At 40.8% G+C, this 20,939-nt stretch overlaps 1 protein-coding gene across 2 annotated transcripts in view; it reads left to right on the forward strand.

Moving 5' to 3' along the window:
• REEP5 (receptor accessory protein 5) overlaps window positions 1-20,729 on the forward strand; it is a 33,693-nt gene extending 12,964 nt beyond the window's left edge. For both annotated transcript variants that reach the window (XM_054032121.1, XM_054032120.1), the window contains exons 3-5: window positions 9,446-9,584; window positions 15,357-15,525; window positions 17,120-20,729. In XM_054032121.1, coding sequence (XP_053888096.1) covers window positions 9,446-9,584; window positions 15,357-15,525; window positions 17,120-17,169 — 358 coding nt within the window. In that variant the 3' untranslated portion in view covers window positions 17,170-20,729. The remainder of the gene's footprint in view (window positions 1-9,445; window positions 9,585-15,356; window positions 15,526-17,119) is intronic.
• Window positions 20,730-20,939: the final 210 nt, after the last annotated feature.

Here is a 20,939-nt window from a genome sequence, read left to right on the forward strand (position 1 = left end):
AGCTCCAAGATACAACCGCATTTGCTCTAATTCCTCAGACAGAGACCAGCACCTACACGATCTCTATCAAGCATTCTTAAAACTACAATACCCACCTGCTGAAGTGGAAAAACAGATTGAGAGAGCCAGAAGAGTACCCAGAAGTCACCTACTACAGGACAGGCCCAACAAAGAAAATAATAGACCACCACTAGCAGTCACTTTCAGCCCCCAACTAAAACCTCTCCAGCGCATCATCAACGATCTACAACCTATCTTGAAAGACGATCCCTAACTCTCACAGATCTTGGGAGACAGACCTGTCCTCGCTTACAGACAGCCCCCCAACCTGAAGCAAATACTCACCAGCAACCACACACCACAGAACAAAAACACTAACCCAGGAACCTATCCTTGCAACAAACCCCGCTGACAACTCTGTCCACATATCTATTCAAGTGACATCATCATAGGACCTAATCACATCAGCCACACCATCAGGGGCTCGTTCACCTGCACATCTACCAATGTGATATATGCCATCATGTGCCAGCAATGCCCCTCTGCCATGTACATTGGCCAAACCAGACAATTTCTACGTAAAAGAATAAATGGACACAAATCTGACATCAGGAATCATAACATTCAAAAACCAGTAGGAGAACACTTCAACCTCTCTGGTCACTCAGTAACAGACTTAAAGGTGGCAATCTTGCAACAGAAAAGCTTCAAAAACAGACTCCAATGAGAAACTGCTGAACTTGAATTAATATGCAAACTAGATACCATCAATTTAGGCTTGAATAGAGACTGGGAATGGCTGAACCATTACACACATTGAATCTATTTCCCCCGTGTTAAGTATCCTCACATCTTGTCATACTGTCTGAAATGGGTCATCCTGATTATCACTACAAAAGTTTTTTTTTTTTCCTCCTGCTGATAATTGCTCATCTTAATTAATTAGCCTCTTAGAGTTGGTAGGGCAACTCTCACCTTTTCATCTTCTCTGTATGTGTATATATATCTCCTTACTATATGTTCCATTCTATGCATCCGATGAAGTGGGCTGTAGCCCACGAAAGCTTATGCTCAAATAAATTTGTTAGTCTCTAAGGTGCCACAAGTACTCCTGTTCTTTTTGCGGATACAGACTCACATGGCTGCTACTGTGAAACCAGGAATAAAGATGTGAGGTAAGAGTCAATATTTGATGGCTGAAAGAGTGAGAAAAGAATCAAGAGTGAAGCATATATAAACATGGGCACCTTCTGCATAAAATGTGATACCCTAGTATGAATTTAGACAATTTTGCCAAGGGCAGGATGTGATAATGAGGAAGACGAAGGAACTATACTTGAGAGATCTGTTAGTGGCAGAGTTCATTGTCAATTGCAAAAATTATGGTTAAATATGCAAGTGCCTAAGATTCCAACAATGTGATAAATGTGGCTGAGAAAGGTCTGGTTGGTAGTACGAAATGCTAAGTTCAAGAGGGGAGAGAGACTGTGGAAGGAGGGCGGCACATTAGTGGGGTGTTTCAATATTGTGTAGGTGACGAGATACTGGAAACAATCCAGGAAGGCTCTAAACATAAGTCTAGTGGATGGGTAGGATGTAGGGGTGTGTGGGTGTGGTTTCAGAAGGGGTGGGGAAAGAATAGTCCTTCAGGTTTTTCTTTTTTTTAACAAAAAAGGAAGATCTGCAAAATTCACATTTTCAAAACAAATATATCAGTAACTACAAACACACAATACTCTATTGAGTGTGGTGGAATGCAAGTTCATTATTGCATAAGGAGTCTGTATCACGTATTAAAGGGTCCCCACTAAATAGCAAACTTAAGTATGCAGGAGTCTATAGATGCTGGCTGTTTTCTATCCCTATGCCTTTTAAAGCCTTTCTGTCTATGGCTATGTCTACACTTAAACCACGGCAGCTATGCTGCTGTAGCACTTTAGTGTAGACACTACAGCGATAGGATGGGTTCTCCCATTGCTGTTAATCCACTTCCCCAAGAAGCTGTAGTTAGGTTGAAAGAAGAATCCTTCCATTAACCTAGCATTGTGTCTACATTGGGGATTAAGTTGGTTTAACTATTTTGTTCAGGGATGTGGATTTTTCACACCACTGAGATGTAGCTGGGTCAACTTAACTTTTTAGTATAGACCTGGCCTAAGATTGTGTATATTTGTATATTTTAACCAATATACTTTGTGGGGGAGGGTGTTTCTTCTTTTCCTGGTTGTAAAGATACTCAGTAAAATGTTTGTCACTTGAGAAGGAAAGTGGAAACAGATATAAACGCTTCCATTTCTCTCCCCTCCAAATTAAAGTATTATTCCAGGTTCTTCTTAGTTCTCATTAGTTAACTAATGGTGCTGCTGGGAAAGTGTTTAGTTTACTTACTGGTGGAAAAGCCCGTGTTTGGCACCACTTGAAATGTGATCGCAATAGTGTCTGTATTCTTTTATTGACAGTTTTTTTTTCTGTGTGACTTCATTTTCCTTGCTTTTTATATATTGATACAAAATAGCTTTTGTTTTAAAACTGATAGTATATATACCACTTTATTGTGTTCTCTTCTGCACTAATCAGACTGGTGGTGTTGTAAAATACTGAAAACAAAAATCCTGTAGTATTCATCTTGGAAAAGAGCAATGGAGAAAGTGGTATAGTCCCTAGTTTCTTAATTCTGCACATCTGTAATGCTTTATTTACATGAGTGATCTGGTATGCACTGTAAATTCTAAGGTTTTCCCATTTCCCATGACACTTACAGTAACAGCTTTTGGCATCTCTCAATTGCTGGACTCCATCCTTTAACAATAAGCAAAAGAATTTAAAAGGGTTATGCAATGCATAATACGCATAAAGGGAAGTGTGTATGGATTGCTAACCCTAATTAGAGTAGTAATTAGTAGCATCACAGTTTAGAAAGAAGGTTTTAGTCTTTCTCTGCAAAATAGCTGAATCTTGTCAAAAGGAATCTGGTAATTTAAAATTTTCTGGCTTAGTTAATTCACTTAAAATCGGAAGATGCTTACAGTAACTTTTTAATTAGCTGGTTGCAGAAAAGGTGAGCACTATTGGTTTAGAATTCTGTTTGACTAATTTCATGACGCAGACAATCCAATAGAGCTGACTCTCTCAGGCTCAAAGAGAGTAGCTTCCTTTTGTAGCTTCCTTTTGTAGCATTTCTTCTATTGGACGTTCATGGATTTTAAAATAAATGTAGCCGTGGGATGTTCACGATCCAATATGCTCGAAACTGCTTCTTGTATCAGAAAATGCTGTTGAGGAGGAACACGTTTCTGTAGGTACCATTGTCCCCTCTGATGTGCCATAATCACAGGAGTTTTAAAATAAATCCCATACAGTATACTATATAGACATGATATAAAACTTTTTTTGAACAGTTCAATCTCCAGACAATGATTTGCACTGTTATTTGATCACACATCAGTATTACAGATGCTTTTGGGTTGGGGTGGGACTGTGACTGGCAGCCAGTCCATTTTTTAGGTTTTAATTAAAAATATAAAGCTATACCATGTGATTTTTAGGTATTTCTTTCCCTTTTCAATTCTAAGAACATTGTAGTTTAGTAGGTCTCAATGCTAGAGCTATCATAAATTACATGTTATCTGTTCTTTCCAGGGCTGGCTCCAGGCACCAGCATGGCAAGCAGGTGTTTGGGGCGGCTAACGGAAAGGGGTGGCAATTCGGTGGCGGGTCCCTCTCGGAGGGAAGGACCTGCTGCCGAATTGCCACTGAAGAATGAAGTGGCGGTGGTAGAGCTGCCGCCGATCATGGCTGCTTTTTTTTTTTTTTGACGCTTGGGGTTGCAAAAACGCTGAAGCTGACCCTGGTTCTTCCGGTATACAAATAACATTGCAACAAAGATGTCTTTGTAAAATAGCCTACCTTTAAAATTTGCATACTAAAATTGCTCTAGTGCCAGTGTCTCACAGTCTGACTTCGTCTGTAATTTATATTCCTGTCACTTGTTAAGGCAGATGGCATGCTGAATATTGTATGGTTAGATTCATGATTTAAGATAAAAATGAAATGTTGTTGGGTCTTTTGTACAGTACATGATAAGGTCTCTCTCAAGTTAGTTGGAGACCATTGTCCTGTTGCAATGTGATATACTATTGCAGTATAAATGCTGAAGTTCAGTAAAGATATGTTCAGAAATAAATATTGAAGAGAAAGTGGAGATTGTACTGAAACAACTTATTTCTATAAAAATAATCAAAGTACCCAAACTACTCTAGCTACAATAAAGTTATTAGTTCTTGGTTCATCACTATTACAATCTGATTTTTCAGTGAATAGATTATGTGGGCATTAGCTACTTTTGAACATCTCATTTGTTCCATGTGCATTTTCATACTTGACATATTTATTCTTCAGTACACATCTTTCATATTAGTAGTATATTGTTTGGGTTGAATCTACAAAGCAAATCTAGTCTCCCTTGCTTGTACTGCTGTTGATAACCAGATAAAAATTTCATTTCACTTGTTATGGATGCAAAACAAGTCTACGCTCACACAAACTGCACAGGAATATTAGCATTAGCACATTATTTCCAAACTTCTGAAACTTCATCATTAATAATGCTCTATAGAGTCACGTTAACTAAAGTTTGGTTGTTTTTAAAGAAACAGGAAAATCACACATGCACATGACTGAAGGGCTAGAAATGTATTGAAGGTTCCATAAACAACTTAATTCTGATCCTCTGTCTCTGCCCAGGGGTTCACTGTAGGTCAGAACCACATTAAGGCAAATATATAAAAATTAATTTGAGGTGTGAAAATTTTCACTTTTTCCAAATAAAGGGTTTTTTTTTTTTTTTTTACAAATTCATTCAGAAACTCTGAGCCAGCTCTAGTGTCCATATAATACATATAAATATACTTTTGGATGAAACCAGAAAGCAATGGTGTGTGTGTGTGTGTGTGTGTGTGTGTGTGGTTTTTTTAGTTCCTCCCCCTTTCAGGTAAAATGGAAAAACTGTTTTGACACTGGAGCTCAGCCTGAGTTCCAGTCTGTGGGGTTGTATGTGATAGATGATATGAGTTCTGTAGATTTTCTTTCTAGTGTGTAAGCTTGCGGCCAATACTGGAAGCGTGGATGAAACATCTTAGTTTGGTATGGTAGCTTGGTATAAGGGGGCTGTTGCTGGATAGGTAGAAGGATAAATAATCCTCAGTTCCACTAGTGCTATTATATACTTAGATACAATCAATTTAGGATTGAATAAGGACTGGGAATGGCTGAGCCATTACAAACATTGAATCTATCTCCCCTTGTAAGTATTCTCATACTTCTTATCAAACTGTCTGTACTGGTCTAACTTGATTATCACTTCAAGTTTTTTTTCACTTACTTAATTGGCCTCTCAGAGTTGGTAAGACAACTCCCACCTGTTCATGCTCTCTGTATGTGTATATATATCTCCTCAATATATGTTCCATTCTATGCATCCGAAGAAGGGGCTCTCGCCCACAAAAGCTTATGCTCTAATAAATTTGTTAGTCTCTAAGGTGCCACAAGTACTCCTGTTCTTTTTGATCACCAACAATCAACTTGAAAGACTGTTTCTCCACCTTTCTTCATGTGTGAGAAGAGGGGGAGGGGGGAAGAGGTGCTGGGGGAACTGTGACTGCGAGGGAGGGTGGGGAGGGGAGCAGAAGAGGAGGGGCCAGGGGCTAGCCTCCACCCTGCTCACCGTGCTGCCAGGGAATTGTGCTGGCTCCTCTGCAAGCCTGTCCTGACCTCGCTTCCTGGCAGGAGCTCGGGGGCCAGAGGGAAGGGTCCTGTGGGCCGGATGTGGCCCACGAGCCGTAGTTTGCCCCCCTCCGCTCTAATGGTAAAGCCTTCCCCATGTTTAATGCCAATAGGGACCTGAATTCCATGGCAAAGTTTTTGCATCGCCCTGGTGGTGCAGACTGGAAACTCTTCAATAGTTGCATTTACATTAAAAATGGACGTTTGGGATTGTGGGCACACACATTAGCTGGATATTTGCACTAAAGCGATCAGCTGTTAAATATTAACAATTTTGAGGCAGGTTCAGGGTCTCCAGACTCAGGAAGAAACCACTGCATTGGCTGAGACTCTGCTCACATTTCCAAGGCTCTCTTCACAAACAGGGAGACATCATTTTGTTTGTTGTTGTTTAGATGAATTCTACAATTTCGCAGTAAGGGGCAGTTCCAGGGCATCATGGAGTACATGGGGCTCTATTTGTGTTAGCCGGTATGAGATGGGATAGAGAATCTGTGTGTGCCCTTTCTCTGTGAGCCAGTAGGGGCTAAGAGCTCTGTCAAAACAGCGGTGTGTGAGGAGGAAGTGCTCTAGTCTTTGGTAATTTGCTGTGGCCAGCTGAAGGAGCTGCAATTCACCTAATTAGCTCAGAGAGAGAGGGCTGCATCCATGTGGGCCTTGGGGGAGAAAGGCGCACAGAAAGATCAAGGGATAGAAGAGAACAGAAGTGTGAATTCCAAGTAGTGAGGGAGATAGCACCCAAAAAAAAAAAAAAAAGGGAAGTGAATAATAGCTGACAGAGCAGGTGTTCTGTTTGGATTAGCTCTTCTCTATTTTGGCCCAATAGCAAGAGTTACATAGAGGGGTGGGGGAGGGCACACAGAGGCGGGGTGGAAGAATGAATCTGCCCCACACTCACCCCACAGGGTGGCGCGGGCAGGGGGAGTTCTGGGGGGGGGGCAAGGAGTGGGGGGGGGTTGCAGGGGGATGGTCAAGGGGCCTGGGCCCTGCTGTGGGGGACAGGGGCAGAGCAAGCCAGGGCCCCCCTCCTCCACCATCACCAGCGTGCTTGGCCCCTGTCCCCAGCAGCCAAGCCCAGACAGGGAGCGAACCCTGCCCGACTGCCAGGGAGAGCAGCCAAACAAGCAAGGGAAATGCACAAGGAAAGGACTGAGCCCCCCCTCCCCTGTTTCCTCCACCCCACAGGTAATGTGGGGCAGGGAGGGTTGTATAGAGGTCAGGGGTGGGGAGCAGAGGAGATGGGGCAGGGGACCCGGGGGGATTGGATAGGGGATGGGCGTCCTGGGGGGAAAGGTGGGATGGTCAGGGGGCAGAGAGCAGAGGTGTTTAGATAGGATGTGGGAGTCCTGGGGGGCAGTCAGGGTTGGATGGGGGTGGAGGTTCCGGGGGCCTGGATAGGGGGCGGAGGCCAGGCCACACCTCACTGTTTAGGGAGGCATAGCCTCTCCCAGCCTTCCCTACTTGGCCCTCCATACAATTTCTGTACCCAATGTGGCCCTAGGGCCAAAAAGTTTGCCCACCCCTGCATTAGACCATCAATGCAGTTCTTTTCTCCCTCCTCTCCTGTCTGTTACTACACCATTGGCTGGGAGGGATTTTGGAGCAATCATAGTGCTGTGTTTGTGGGAGCAGCAGTGGCATGGAAATGCTGTCCTTTACAGCACTCTTTGAAAAGCCTGTTCTTCCAGTTTCTGTGCCAGCAAAGTGGCTTGAGCACCACAGGTTAACTGTGCTGGATGGGTCATGGCAGGTTCAGTTAATATCCCGCTGTGGGATCTCAGGAAAAGTTGAGGATGTTTACTCTGTCCAGATAACAAGTAAGTTAAATCAATATCTTTGTGCCATATTGTGCTTCAAGATAATTTTGTCAAACAGAGCTAAGTCAACTGGGGAGTGTTTTTTCCAGTGTTTATCTAAAACATAAAATCAATAGTGTGACTTTTTTTTTTTTTTTTTTTTTTTTTAAACCTGTAGAACCAGGATCTGAAGCACTATAAGGAGTCTAGCATTTCATAAAACAGAGGTGGTATTCACAGGCAGAATTGTCAGTAGCCATGAATCACAGGGCTCAATAAGCATTATTACAGACTTTCAAAAAATCTTGTGCGACTGATGGTCTCCCCCCAGACTTAACAAAAAACAATATTAAAGGAATAATATATACAAGAACATTACAAACCGAATTGCGTAAGTATACACGCTTTATCCTATTACTATAGAATTACCCAAAGGAACGTTCTTTCCAGTACTGCCACATTCACAAATAAATTGTACATTTGTTAACGTGGGTCATCTAATAACTACTCAATCCTTGGAATTTTCCTCAAACTTATCCAAAGTGGTAACATTTCACTGGAGTTCTTTAGGACTTGTAGGATTCCTAGATCTCCACTTTTTATTCAGTAGCTCACTCTCTAATGTGAAGACACAAACTCCAGTTTACTCTGGTTCAGGTCAAACTCCATCCAGTCTCTCAAGCACTGTGTACTAGTTACTTGCCCCCACTCTAGAACTTCATTCCAAATATTACAGAAACTCTGGCAACTCTAGATTGCCCACTCTAGAACTTCATTCCAAATATTACAGAAACTCTGGCAACTCTAGATTGCCCTCTCTAGAAAGCCCAACAGCTACAGATGCAATATTTACAACACTTAGGTACATGCTCAGATCCAATTTAAAATAAGGGCTACCACCTCTCTTCTGTCCCACAAAATAACAAGAATAAGTTTGTTCACTTTATATTCAGGCTCTGGTAAGACTTCCTTGAATCCACACTAGTTTTCTAAGGAGAGCGTGTTTGTTTAAACTTTTTTATAATGCATTGCACAGGTGAATGATGTTTTGCTATGACATGCAGGTTGACACAGGTCAGCCACATAGTTACATGTTTTTGCCTCTGCTTGTATGAAATTTGGGTTCTTGCTCATGCAGAATCATTGTGTATGAGAGTGCTAAAATAATCATTGCACTTTAAAAGCTGTTAGTCCAAAGTTTGGCTTTTGTTTAGGGAGCTATAGTACAGATCTGCATTTCAGTTCTACTGTTTAGACTCTAATAGTATGCAGAAGCACTAGGTGCATTCCAATTATTGAGGGGGATAGTGTCTGTGCTATTTCTTATGGAACCAGTGAATAACTTACCTTCTTGCTTGTCACTAAAGAAACAGCAAATGAACTCTTTCTGTGAGCCCTATCTTGTTGTCTCCAGTGAACTGGAACATTTTATTATCTTAGAATGTGGACAGAAAGACCATGTGGTTCAATAAGGTGGAACACCTTCGGTTCAATGAAGGACTCTCCACATTATTTCTGCTAACATTACCTAACCTGTTCTTAACTATCTACTGGAATGGAAGGCCACAAATAATTTGATGTCTGTGTTTGATGTCTATGTATGTTTTATCATCAAAAAGTCACAAGTCGGAGACCTAAAAATATATTTGAGTTTCTCGGCGCCTTTCGTATATAGAAAGGTTTTAGTGTTCAGAGATCTGGAGCAAGTCCTCTGTATGAAAGGAATTTTTCCTCCCACATACATATGCACAGGTAAATCAAAGTGATCAGTCTCTCCACTATATCATAACAGATTTGTGACAAATCCATGTATTTTGTAAATGAGGTGGCATTACTGAACTGCTCACCTGTTACGCTTTCCTTTTCAGAATCAAGGCTATTGAAAGCCCCAACAAAGATGATGACACACAGTGGCTGACCTACTGGGTTGTGTATGGCATCTTCAGCATAGCAGAATTCTTCTCTGATATCTTTCTGTCCTGGTTCCCTTTCTACTACATGCTGAAGGTTTGTTGGTTCTCCCTTTCCCCTTAAAATAAGAATCTCAACATATCTAACGTAGAATCTATTAAAGAAGTAGATGGCAATCAGGTTCCCCAATACTGGGTGATAGTTAACTTTTAAACTGATTAGCATATAAATTGTCATTTTGGCACAATGAGAGTGAACTCTCGAGGTTAGGGGGAGAATGAAGAGAATGTCAAAAGTTGCAGGGAGGAGGAGCACAGCATGTACAGGCTAGGGAAGTTGATTCCCTAGCCAAATTCTTTAGCTAGGCTGAGACAAGATGACTGTGTGTGCCCATGCAGTGAAGAGACCCAAGGCATTTGCCCCCACTTTATGGAATTAGCAGAAGTAACTCCGAAGACCGCAATAAAAAGTATAAATCCTGTGTATTTGGGTGGGGGGAGGGAAGCGTGTGACTCAGAGGGTGAAGATATTGATTTGGATCATATGGGCTTCATATATCCTTTAACGTGACCTTGTCTTTCTGAAAGAGCAGAGCTGGAGTCCCAGTACCTTGTCACTAAACTATGTTTGCAGCACCATGAACGCTTTCAGCAGGCTGTAAATAATCAGCTACACTTTAACTACAAATTACAACTTGCCTAACATGCTGCAGGCTGTCTTTGCCAACAAACATGTGATATTACCAGACTTTCAAACATTACATTGTTTGTGTTCATTTCAATAGGCTATTTTTTAATACACTTCTGGGTGGAGAAAGATCCAGGTAACTGAGTAGCTTTTTAACTGAGTAATTAACTGTTATGTACTTTCTGGGTGGGCTGCTTTTCTCTCTCATTTCTCTCTCCCCCATATCTCTGTGCTTAGCTATTTTTGTCACAACTGTTTGCAAAGAATGCTGAATTCTAAGTGTGTGTTTAGGCCATCAGGGTTCTTGCAATTCTGACTTGCTGTTAAAATTGTATGATTGTAATATGATACCAGGTTTGATGTTCTTTCCCAGGAAGCACCTTATAGTAAAGCCAAGATTCTACTCAAAGCCGTTAACTGAACAGTTCAGTTGATCCTGCTAAAGATTCAGAATGAAACTATTGTCCCTCTCTTGACAGGGCCATGCTTCTTTCTAGCAAGGATCCAGTTCATTAATGCAATGTTAGGATTTTTTATTCATTGCAGAAAAGGTTTTTTTTTAAATGCATCAAGTTAACTATCTTGATGTAAAATCCTAGTGAAAAATAAGACATGGTAGCTTTTACCTCTGTCTCTAGTTGAAATAAACCCCATGTGCGAGGTGTAGAGTGAATCTTGGGGGGTGGTAGTGGTGGTTGGATTTTTTGCGCAGTCAACCCTCAGCCTAGGACTCAAAAAGATCAGCTTGCTCATTAGACTGGAATCTGGAGAGCTTTGAAACTCAGTACTATAATTTTTTTACCTGAACAAAAAGATGAGAAAAATATTAAATTTGCCTCTAACTCCTTTGATACTTTTTTTATTTAATTGAATAGGAATATGCCACTGTGACAACTTGATTATGAAAACTACAACAGAAGATTTACTCCCTCAAAAGAATTGAAAATCAATTAAACCTTACTTGATTTCCTCTCTTTGTAATGATCAAACTGTCTTAGACACTATCATGCAGAGAGCCATGTAACTACCCAAATGATAATTAGATGTTTTTCCCTGAAGGCCATTTCTTCACCCACCTCAATAAAGAATAGCTGTAACAACATGATCTATTGAATTTCCCAGTAGGAAATCTGAAGTATAGCAAAGAAAATGGAGAAGTGGCAAAAATCCTTTTCTGAAAGGACAACATGATTGCATAGTTAACTTTAAGCAATGCTTCAGCAATGCATTTGGATTTTGATATGGCTAGAGACTTCTTTAATGTTTTTAAATAAATAAATACTACTGAGGATTCTGTGATTATGGGAGACTTTAACTACCCAGATATAAATTGGAGGACAAGTGCTATAATAATAGTAGGGCCCAGGTTTTCCTGGTTGTGATAGCTGACATTTCTTCACCAAATAACTGCTGAACCAACAAGAGGAGATGCTGTTTTAGATTTGGTGTCGGTGAGTAGTGAGGATCTCCGAGAAGAACTGGTTGTAGAGGGAAACCCTTGGTTAGAGTGATCATGAGCTATTTTTATTTATTCTTCCATTTAGTTTAAACTGAATTACATCTGCAGTTATGGTCCTTGATTTCAAAAGAGCTAATTAACCTCCCCCCCCCCCCAAAAGGGGGGGGAATTAGTTACGGAAGTGGACTGGACTGAAGAATTCAATGATCTGAATGTGGAGGAGGCTTGGAATTATTTTAATTCAAAGTTACAGACACTATCTGAAGCCTGTATCCCAAGTAACAGGGAAAAATTCATAGGGAAGGGTTGCAAGGTGGATGAAGATGAGCAAGCATCTCAAACCAGGTGATTAAGGAGAAAGCAGAACGCCTACAAGGAATGGAAGATGGGAGGGATCAGCAAGGAAAGCTACCTCTTGGAGGTCAGAAAGTGTAGAGATAAAGTGAGAACTGCCAAAAGCCAACCAGAGTTAGACCTTGCAAAGGGAATTAAAATCAGTAGTAAAATTTGCAGGTTTAAACTAGTGTAGATGGCAAATTCTGTGCAACTTTAAATCATGATTTGAGGACTTCAGTAACTCAGCCAGCGGCTGTGGGTCTATTACAGGAGCAGGTGGGTGAGGTTCTGTGGCCTGCAATGTGCAAGAGGTCAGACTAGATGATCATCTTGGTCCCTTCTGACCTTAAAGTCTGAGTACACTGAAAATCTGTTCATGAATAGTTAAATAAGATGACCAATCCCTCTTCCTCAGGAGTTTTCTAAAGCTTACCAGCCTCCAGAGGTGCTGCTATAAAAAGATCTGTATTTACCCCAGTTTCTGAATTCTAATCCCTTGATAGCACAGCTTCCATATTCTAGGCAGGGTTATTCCAACCACCTATTATTAAGATTGCCTGACACTTCTCATTATAAGGCCCTGCTTTTAGTTGCTTATAACTTTGCCAAACTTCAACCGTTGAGGCTGAAACTTCCCAAGCTGTGTGTCTGCATCAGGCTGAAATAAATGTGGTGTGTGTGTGTTTTTATTCAAAGTTTCAACCAAAACTGTTCAGTCATTCTTGAGAATATGGTTAGGGAAAAGTGTCTTGCCCATGTAAATTCTTAATACAGTTTCTCCCAGAAGTTCTATTGCCTGCATGCTTTGGAGCAGGGACTTGAAATTTGGCAGTAAGGGTGACCTTTGTTATTGCTGTGAAAACCTGCCCAAACTTGGCCAAGTTACAAGCCTGTGAAAAATTGCAGTTCGCATACATTCAGTAGATATGAAAGTTTAGCCTCTTAAAATTTTCAAAAATTCTTTGTGCACTGAACTTGTTCCATCCCCTACATGGGACCTCATTCAATATACTCCACTTTCCCACCCCGTGTGGCTGAGCATGCTCCAGCCAACAGCTGCAGGGGTGAAGCGGGACTTTCCCTGTGACAGCTGCTCTCAGCTATAGAGAGGCCCTAGAACTGAGCTCTCAATGACCCCCTGCTGGTGCCCAGAAAGCATGGAGAAGGAAGCTGCCTGACTCGAATGCATAGGGGACAAAAAGTCAGATGAGTGGAGGAAGTGGAATAGATTGGAACAAGGAGTTTGAGACTGGGACCAGTGGGGGAGGGAAGAGAGAGAAACTGGGAGTTCAAGGTGAAAGGGAAACTGGGACTGGCTGGGAAAGGAAATTGGGACTGAGAGTTCTAGGCAGGCAGTGGTTGGACAGGGAGTCTGTGAAGGGAGTCTAGACAAGGGGTGCTGATTTGAGCCAGTAGGATAGGACTGGGAGGAGAAGCTGGGATGGCAAAGCAGAAGAGAACAAGGACAGTTGGAGGGTACCAGGTAAAAGGGGACAAACTTTTGGGGAGGGAGAGGGAAAGGAATGGGCAAGAAGGATCTGATCACTGGAGAACACTCCCTTTCAGAACCTCGAATTGAATTCCTGAGTATCCTCATTCCTCTGCTGTGAGCATATCTGTGAAATCACTTGCAAAATATGTCTTGTCCACATAGAGGATGACAACCTAATATTGCTGTCAGTTATTCCATTACCTCACATGGCAGAGGCCTGTATTCTGAATCTAAAGGTTCCAGTCCTGCCAATGACCGATATGGCTGTCAACATGATTATACATAATGGGATGTTTTTTCAGTTTGCTTTTTTAAAAAACTTTGGAAATTGCAGCAAAAATCTACACTAAAAGAACATTCAGGTTGCAAAATCAAGCACTTAAAAAATTAAGAAATACCAGGATTAAGGTGCAACCTTATTTCAGCCTATTTGTGTATGTGGGTTATCATACAGTCTTGAATTACTGTCTCCCCCCTCCCCTGCACCATACCTCATTTAGTGTATAGGATGGATGCTCACTTAAATGAGCACCTATTCAATATTTTGTTTTCTCCTTGTTCAATATGTGGCTTAGGTCTGCCTTAGTGTTTCACCAATGTTCATTAATTCTCTTCACAGCACCTCTGTGTGGTGAGTGGAGTGGTGGTTATCCCCATTTTACAGTTGAGAACTGAGATGCAGATATTAAACTCAAAAGGATCTGCTATTTAGGGTGCCCAGTCTGACACACACAAAACTGGATTTTTTACAGTACTTAGCATTTTAAGCTCCCGAAGCACAGCTCCCATTGATTTCCATTGCAGCTGAGAGTACTCAGCACTTCTGTAAATCAGACCCCAGGTCTCAAGTTGAGCACCCAGACAGTGAAGACAGAACTTTGTGACTACACCTCTACCCCAATATAACGTGACCTGATATAACACTAATTCGGATACAACGCGGTAAAGCAGCACTCCAGGGGGGCGGGGCTGCGCACTCTGGCGGATCGTTCGATATAACACGGTAAGATTTTTTTTTTGGCTCCCGAGGACAGCGTTATATTGGGGTAGAGTTGTACATCTGAAATTTGGTTTCAGTGACTGGCCCAGCATCACATAGGAATTCTGTAGCAAAGACAGGTGTGGCATCAAATTCTCCAAGGCAGCATTCAACTGCTTAGCCATCAGATAGGGGACCACACAAAGAGAAAAGACTCTGCACCTGCCAACTCCTGCAACAAATGAGGTAGGTGTCCTTCAGAAAACAGCCTTCTTCAGTACGCAACCCTGATTCAACCTCAGAGCAGGTACTCTTTCACACTATATATGTACAAAGAGTCTTAATTTACGTTGCACAGGTGCTGACTTTGACTAATTCTGATGTTCACTTTGCATCCTAAATGTTCTTTTTGTGTGTCTGTACTGGGATGGTTGCCATAGAAATGTGTATAGTATCCATTCCAGTAGTACATAAGCCTCTCATATGCTAAAAGATCTATCCTCCAAACACTCTTGTGAGGTGGTATCCTAATGTTACAGACCGGGAATTGAGGTACAGAGACTAATACTTGATTGAAACAACAAAACCATACCCCTGACCCAGTTCTACAGTACAACCCCCTAATATGGATGCAGTTTTACTGGTATAAACCAGCCTTAAACAGGTATAGCTTATTTCTCCTCTTCTCATATGAAAATAAGCAATACCAGTATAACTGAGCCCATGCGGGAGGGGGGTTTGTGCATGTCACTTTACTATATAGGTTAATTAAACCAGTACAACTTTTGTGTGTAGAAAAAGCAAAAGTGACCTTGGTAAGTCACTGTGTCTGGGGGAAGAGTTAGGGACAGAACCAGATCTGAATCTCATCCTGCCCCTCTCAACGCCAATATTGATTTTGTTTTTTCTGTGCAGTGTGGCTTTCTCCTGTGGTGCATGGCTCCAAGCCCTTCCAATGGAGCAGAGCTTCTCTACCACCGAATTATCCGCCCTTTGTTCTTGAAGCACGAGGCTCAGTTGGACAGTGTTGTGAAGGATCTGAAAGACAAAGCTGCAGAGACTGCAGATGTCATTACTAAAGAAGGTGAGACCAAGAATGTAAACTTACCTCAAGGAGTGGGAATTTACCTTTATGATTTCAGGGCTGATGCCTTTTAAATGATTATTTTTTGGCCTTAAAAGATGCTGCTTTTGCAGATATCTGGTGGGGTGTGTGTTGCCTTTGGAGCAAAGTAAAGGAGGAGGAGGATTGTAGAGGGCATAGATGCAGCAAGTACCACTTCTTTAGTGTATGTCTACGTTAAGCAACAAATCTCTTGAAGGACACTGCTTGCATGAAATGGTCCAGTTATTTTGCTTGTCTCTACATCTTAGCATGTCCATACAGAGGTGGTGTTAGTGAGAGAATCTATTCAGCTCATCACACAAGGCAATCCATACAACTTTACGTATTGAGTGCATTTTGGGTCACCTGAAGTACTTAGAATTTGGTGCTGTGGAATAACTGCCAAATGTTTTATATGGCAAGTTGTTAATATTACTTGGAATTTAACACAAGGTGAAACATTACTACCTATTAAGTGTCTGTATTTTTCCCCTCCCAGAAAGCAAAATGCCTCACTCCCACTTTTTCTGTTTGTTTGTTTTTTTAACAAACAAACAGTGATTTAGGTCTCGGGAGAAAAGTGAAATCTCTATAGTGACTCCTAGATGTACAATTGCTGGAGCTCAAGCAGCATGCTGAAATGGTTCAGAGGGGCTCGCATGGAGGGAAGAAGGCTGGAGGTTTTTCAGTCCTTATTTAGCTCCCAAGGAAGCCAGGCAAAAAACTTGCACTGTAAATGCCTCATGTAAAATATGGATGAAGGAAGGAGATGTAGCTGACCTTTCTGGAGTGTTTGAATCTAAATCTGAAGGGAGAAAGAAGCTCTTGTAATTTTTTAGGAGTTTTCTTTGATTTCCCCATTATCTTCTCTTACCTCTATTTTCCTACCCAAATGTAAATGACTCATTCTTTCCTGTTTTTCCTACGCTTTTGATGCATGACCTTTACTGAGACAAACATCTGTTTTGTAGACAAGGTTTAAAGCACAATAACTTCTTTCTTCACAACTATTCTTGTTCTCCTAGTTATTGCCTGTGTTCTCTACTCCTGTCTTTTTTGCGTTCCTCTTACTTGAGTCTTGCCCTCCTGTTCTCTTTTCCTTATCTTCCCCCCATTAAACACCCTCAGACACTAAGGTTTGCACATACCTCCTAAATCAGTGTGTTATTACAGCCCACTCCATCTGACTGATGGGCTACTTCATTCTCTGGACATGTTATAGTGAAACTTTCAAAATATACACAGACCTTCAGGTACTACAGCTAGACCTGGTATATCCCATATTAAATAATGCTCGTTTCTTAAGTTGGTCTGTGATCTTCACTGTGGTGCTATCAATCTATGGTTGGTTTGCTGCAATAAAGATTTTCACAGAATCTGTTTCTACAAAACTTCACAGCCTTGATCCACCCCATTGTCAATTTTATTTGCCTATTTTAAAATGCTGGTTTTCCCTCAGCATTTGGAGGTAAAATGTAGATTTTTATTTCACAACTGCAGTCAATAGTGATTACACAGGCCTTATTTGTAGCAGGATAGAAATTTTAACACTTTGTTTTCTCCCCTCCTCCAGCCAAGAAAGCTACAGTGAACTTACTGGGGGATGAGAAGAAGGGCATTTAAACTGTTAGCAGGATGAAGAAAGTCCCGTCCCCCCCCCCTTATACAGCTCAATGTTACTGGAGACTGTGGTATAATAATTTTAATAATGTTGCCTTGGAAACATTTTTGATATATTAAAGGAACATGTTGTAAGTTTGCTTACTTTTATGTTGTCTGTATAGAAAGTAAGCACTTCTATTTAAATGCAGTGCAATGGGCAGCATCTAAAGCTTATTGAAAACTTATCTTATTCATCTCCATGCAGGGAAAGACCTTTCAGTAGTGTCTCATCTTGCCGTGAACACAAACTTAAATAAAACTATATCTATATCCCACAGGCTCTGCACTTCACAGTTTTTCTTTGTGCATGCATTCTCTGTATTTACAGTTGTTAACATTTGACTGGTTCTTTCTGTAACGTATCATTTTTGTATGCAAAAGTAATGCGTTCTTCTTGGATTTTCATGCACATGTGTTTGCATATACAGGAAATAATTTATCAGAGGGAAGTGGCTTAATACATGTATTCCCCACCAGTGAAGCCAACCGCACTATGCACTTGGTCATGGAGATTCATGTTGTTGCATGTACCACTTGTAACCTTCAGTATTCAGTACAAAGTGTGTGTGTTCAATATTAAATGGGTAGTTCTTAAATGTAGAAAAGAGCACGTTAGTGCAAATGACCAGGGTTATACTGGTGTGAAGTTATTTGCCAGAAATGGATGCATTGAACTGCTGGTGCAAACTGACTAAAGCATAACCCCTGACTTGTCTGTTAAATGGAATTGGCATGTGAAACGGTTCAGGAATGGAGTGCCTTACAAATAAAATTACTCAGAAGCAGAAAGCAACTGTAAAAAAAAAAAAAAAAAAAAAAAATCAGATCTGCTGCAATGATTTGTAGAAATATCTGCTGAAGTCAGTTACAATTTACACTGTAATCATGGGGCTTGCCTCTTATCTTGTTTGTTCCTATCAACCCCTTCCTTCCTGAGCTTTTTCTGCAAAAGGTGTTATCTACTCTAGCTACATAAGGAGATGTGGGTCTTCCCCCTATTACCCACTAAATTAGTCTATGAAATGCATGGGCATCCAAAAACCTCTTACAGGGGAAGAAGTAAAACATCTAGGTTACTTAATTGGACAGGACCAGAGCACCACAAATGTGACCAAAGCCTTAAAAATAATTCCTACAAGTCAAAACACTCTGGCCCTTTACAATCTGTGCTTGCATTTACTGTTAGCATTACTATTTTATTTGAATTGAGATATATTCACACTGTACACAACTTTGTAGTTTTACATCATGTTCTCTTCCTTGGCATTATGCCCTGTGATGTTTCCTTAGAGCTTGCTGGCTTTGTATCATTTTTAAAATATAAATTTTTCCATATTTGTAATTGTGGCCCAGCCCATGTACCTTAAGGAAAATGCATTCCAATTAATGTAGAGCAGCACATAAAACCTGTGAAGGTTTCTAGTTTCCTACAAAAATGCATTGAATTCTCCAACTTGAGAATGAGACAGTCAGGGTTAATCCATCAGCGATCTCTCAATGCATGGAACAATACAAAAATGTAATATAGCAGCTTCAGGGTTATATCTGAAATAGGTTTTTAAATCAAAGCTAGACTAATGAAGAGGTATCACACATGCCTTAGAGCATAATCTGTAATCAAGAGAGCAATTTAAAATGGGAGGTAGTGAGAATTCAGTGCTAGTAAGGAATGATTTAAGTATATTTTCCCCCCAAAAGGCCAGGTTTGTATGCTGAATGGAGAACTTGAAATAGCACAGCTTGCAGACAAGTATATATTGTGCATGGTTGGCTGGTAAAACTCCCCCTTGCTTTGTGACCACTTTTTGCTACAAGCTGGCCTAATGCATATAACAACAGATAAAGGTAACTTTGAAACTGAGCAAGTGGAGCAGTGCCACAGGCAGATATCCTCATTAACTATGACCTACCCTTAAATACCTGTTGGTACGGTCGTGGTGTTCCCTGCCTCCTTAGTCCTCTAGAATTTTAATGGGAAGGGCTATTGGAACTTTCAGTTCAAGCTGAATTTCTTGCCCTACTTTTAGGAATGCCTTAGAGCAAAGGTTCTAGGTAGAAGAGCTCAAGGGGTGGGTGAAGGGTACTTAACTATTCAAAGTGCTGTGGTTTTTCCAACTCTTCCCATGCAAACAGGAAGTTTTTCCCTTTGTCTCTAAAGGCCATTGCGGACAAAGGAGGGGTACAGCGTGACTGCAGGTCACTAAAGTTGGGAGGGTTGCCACTATTTCCAACAAACTATTTTAGATGATGAGGAAGGGGTTAAAACAGCCAATCCCCAGCATTAAGCATTGGATAGCTATGACACTGGCTAACTTACAGCACCCCTGCAGCTAACAAAAGCGTGAATAGCACAGTATAAACTTAGCTAGATCAGGAATGGAAGTGCAATAGTAACCTGAAAAACTAGTAGTCATCCTCTGGATTTCACTTCTGCTAAGAATTGCAATGTAAAGGTAGTCTGAGAAAAAGCTTTAGTATCATCCTCCATGCTATATTTTAGTGGAAGTCCTATTAAAATGGAGTTAGTGGAATTTTGGGGGGGGCTATAACCCATTTTAATTTGTTTTATGCACTTTAAATCAGCTCTGCACAAGCCAGTCAGCTTGTGCCATTAACATTATTGCCAGTTTCCTTTTTAGAAGGATGTTAAAACACTTGAGAATTTTTAGGTTTGAGAGCAGCAATACCCATGAAGTATGGTACTCAGTAACTGAAAAGAACTAAGTACTGTTTATGTAAACAAACGACACCTTATAGGGCCATTAAATACTGTCCCTATTTTAAAGAGGTGGGAAACGAGAGGTTAGAGACTTTCCAAGGTCAGCCAGCCATCCTTGTAGGGACACAACATAACTTCCTGATTCTCAACCCAGTTAATTTTGATTCTGAAGAATCCTATCTTTTAAACTTCACCCCATCAGTGGAGCAAAGCCCTTTTAGAGAGGTATAAGGGGAAGTTTACTCTAGTATTCTTAAATAAGGTTCAGAACTGAATAGTTAAATGTTTTCTGTTTACAACAAAGCCCTCTTGATCAGACAGCTGTTAACACTATGTTTAGTGCAACACAGCCCTCAAGTTTTTTTTTTTTTTTTTTTTTTAAAACAATTCTTCCACCTCATTTACAGTTAGACAAACACATTAAGTGGCTTGGTGCTGTATGCATTACTGCTAATAAAAGTTGCTGTATGGGAAATTCAAACTGTACAAACTTAACATTCTCTTAAAATTGCTTTCAGGCTTGATATATTGAATCTTTAGGTGAGTGGGAAGATTTTTCAAAGGTATGCAAATTAAGAGGACCTGTTCACTCATGTAGTCTTGTAAGGGAAGGATTCCTGCAGCAACCCATTCTGTACTTGCAAATAACTCCTGTGGGCACTGGCCACTCAGTTCAGTGCCAGTCTGTAAGTCTTCTCACAGCAGCTGTTTGAAAAATTAGTATATCTTAGCCAATTAGTCTGTGCTGAAGATGTAATGTACTGAACAGAAAGATATAAATAAAGAGCAGTATCTTACAGTACTAGAATAATGCTTTTCAATATGTCTTAAATAAGTACCGTCTGCTCAACCTATGGAAAATACTGGGTTAAAAGGGCAAGGCATCTTTACAGCATACATACTTTTCATCCTTGCCCCCATTCTAGCAGGAGCTTGCAGAGGAACCTAATACTTCATTGCTGGAGCTCTTAGTTTGTGTACCTATGTGGTACAGAGGTCTGCTCCTCCAAAC

Source organism: Malaclemys terrapin, chromosome 6 (genome assembly GCF_027887155.1).
Source record: "Malaclemys terrapin pileata isolate rMalTer1 chromosome 6, rMalTer1.hap1, whole genome shotgun sequence".
Taxonomy (NCBI): Eukaryota; Metazoa; Chordata; order Testudines; family Emydidae; genus Malaclemys; species Malaclemys terrapin.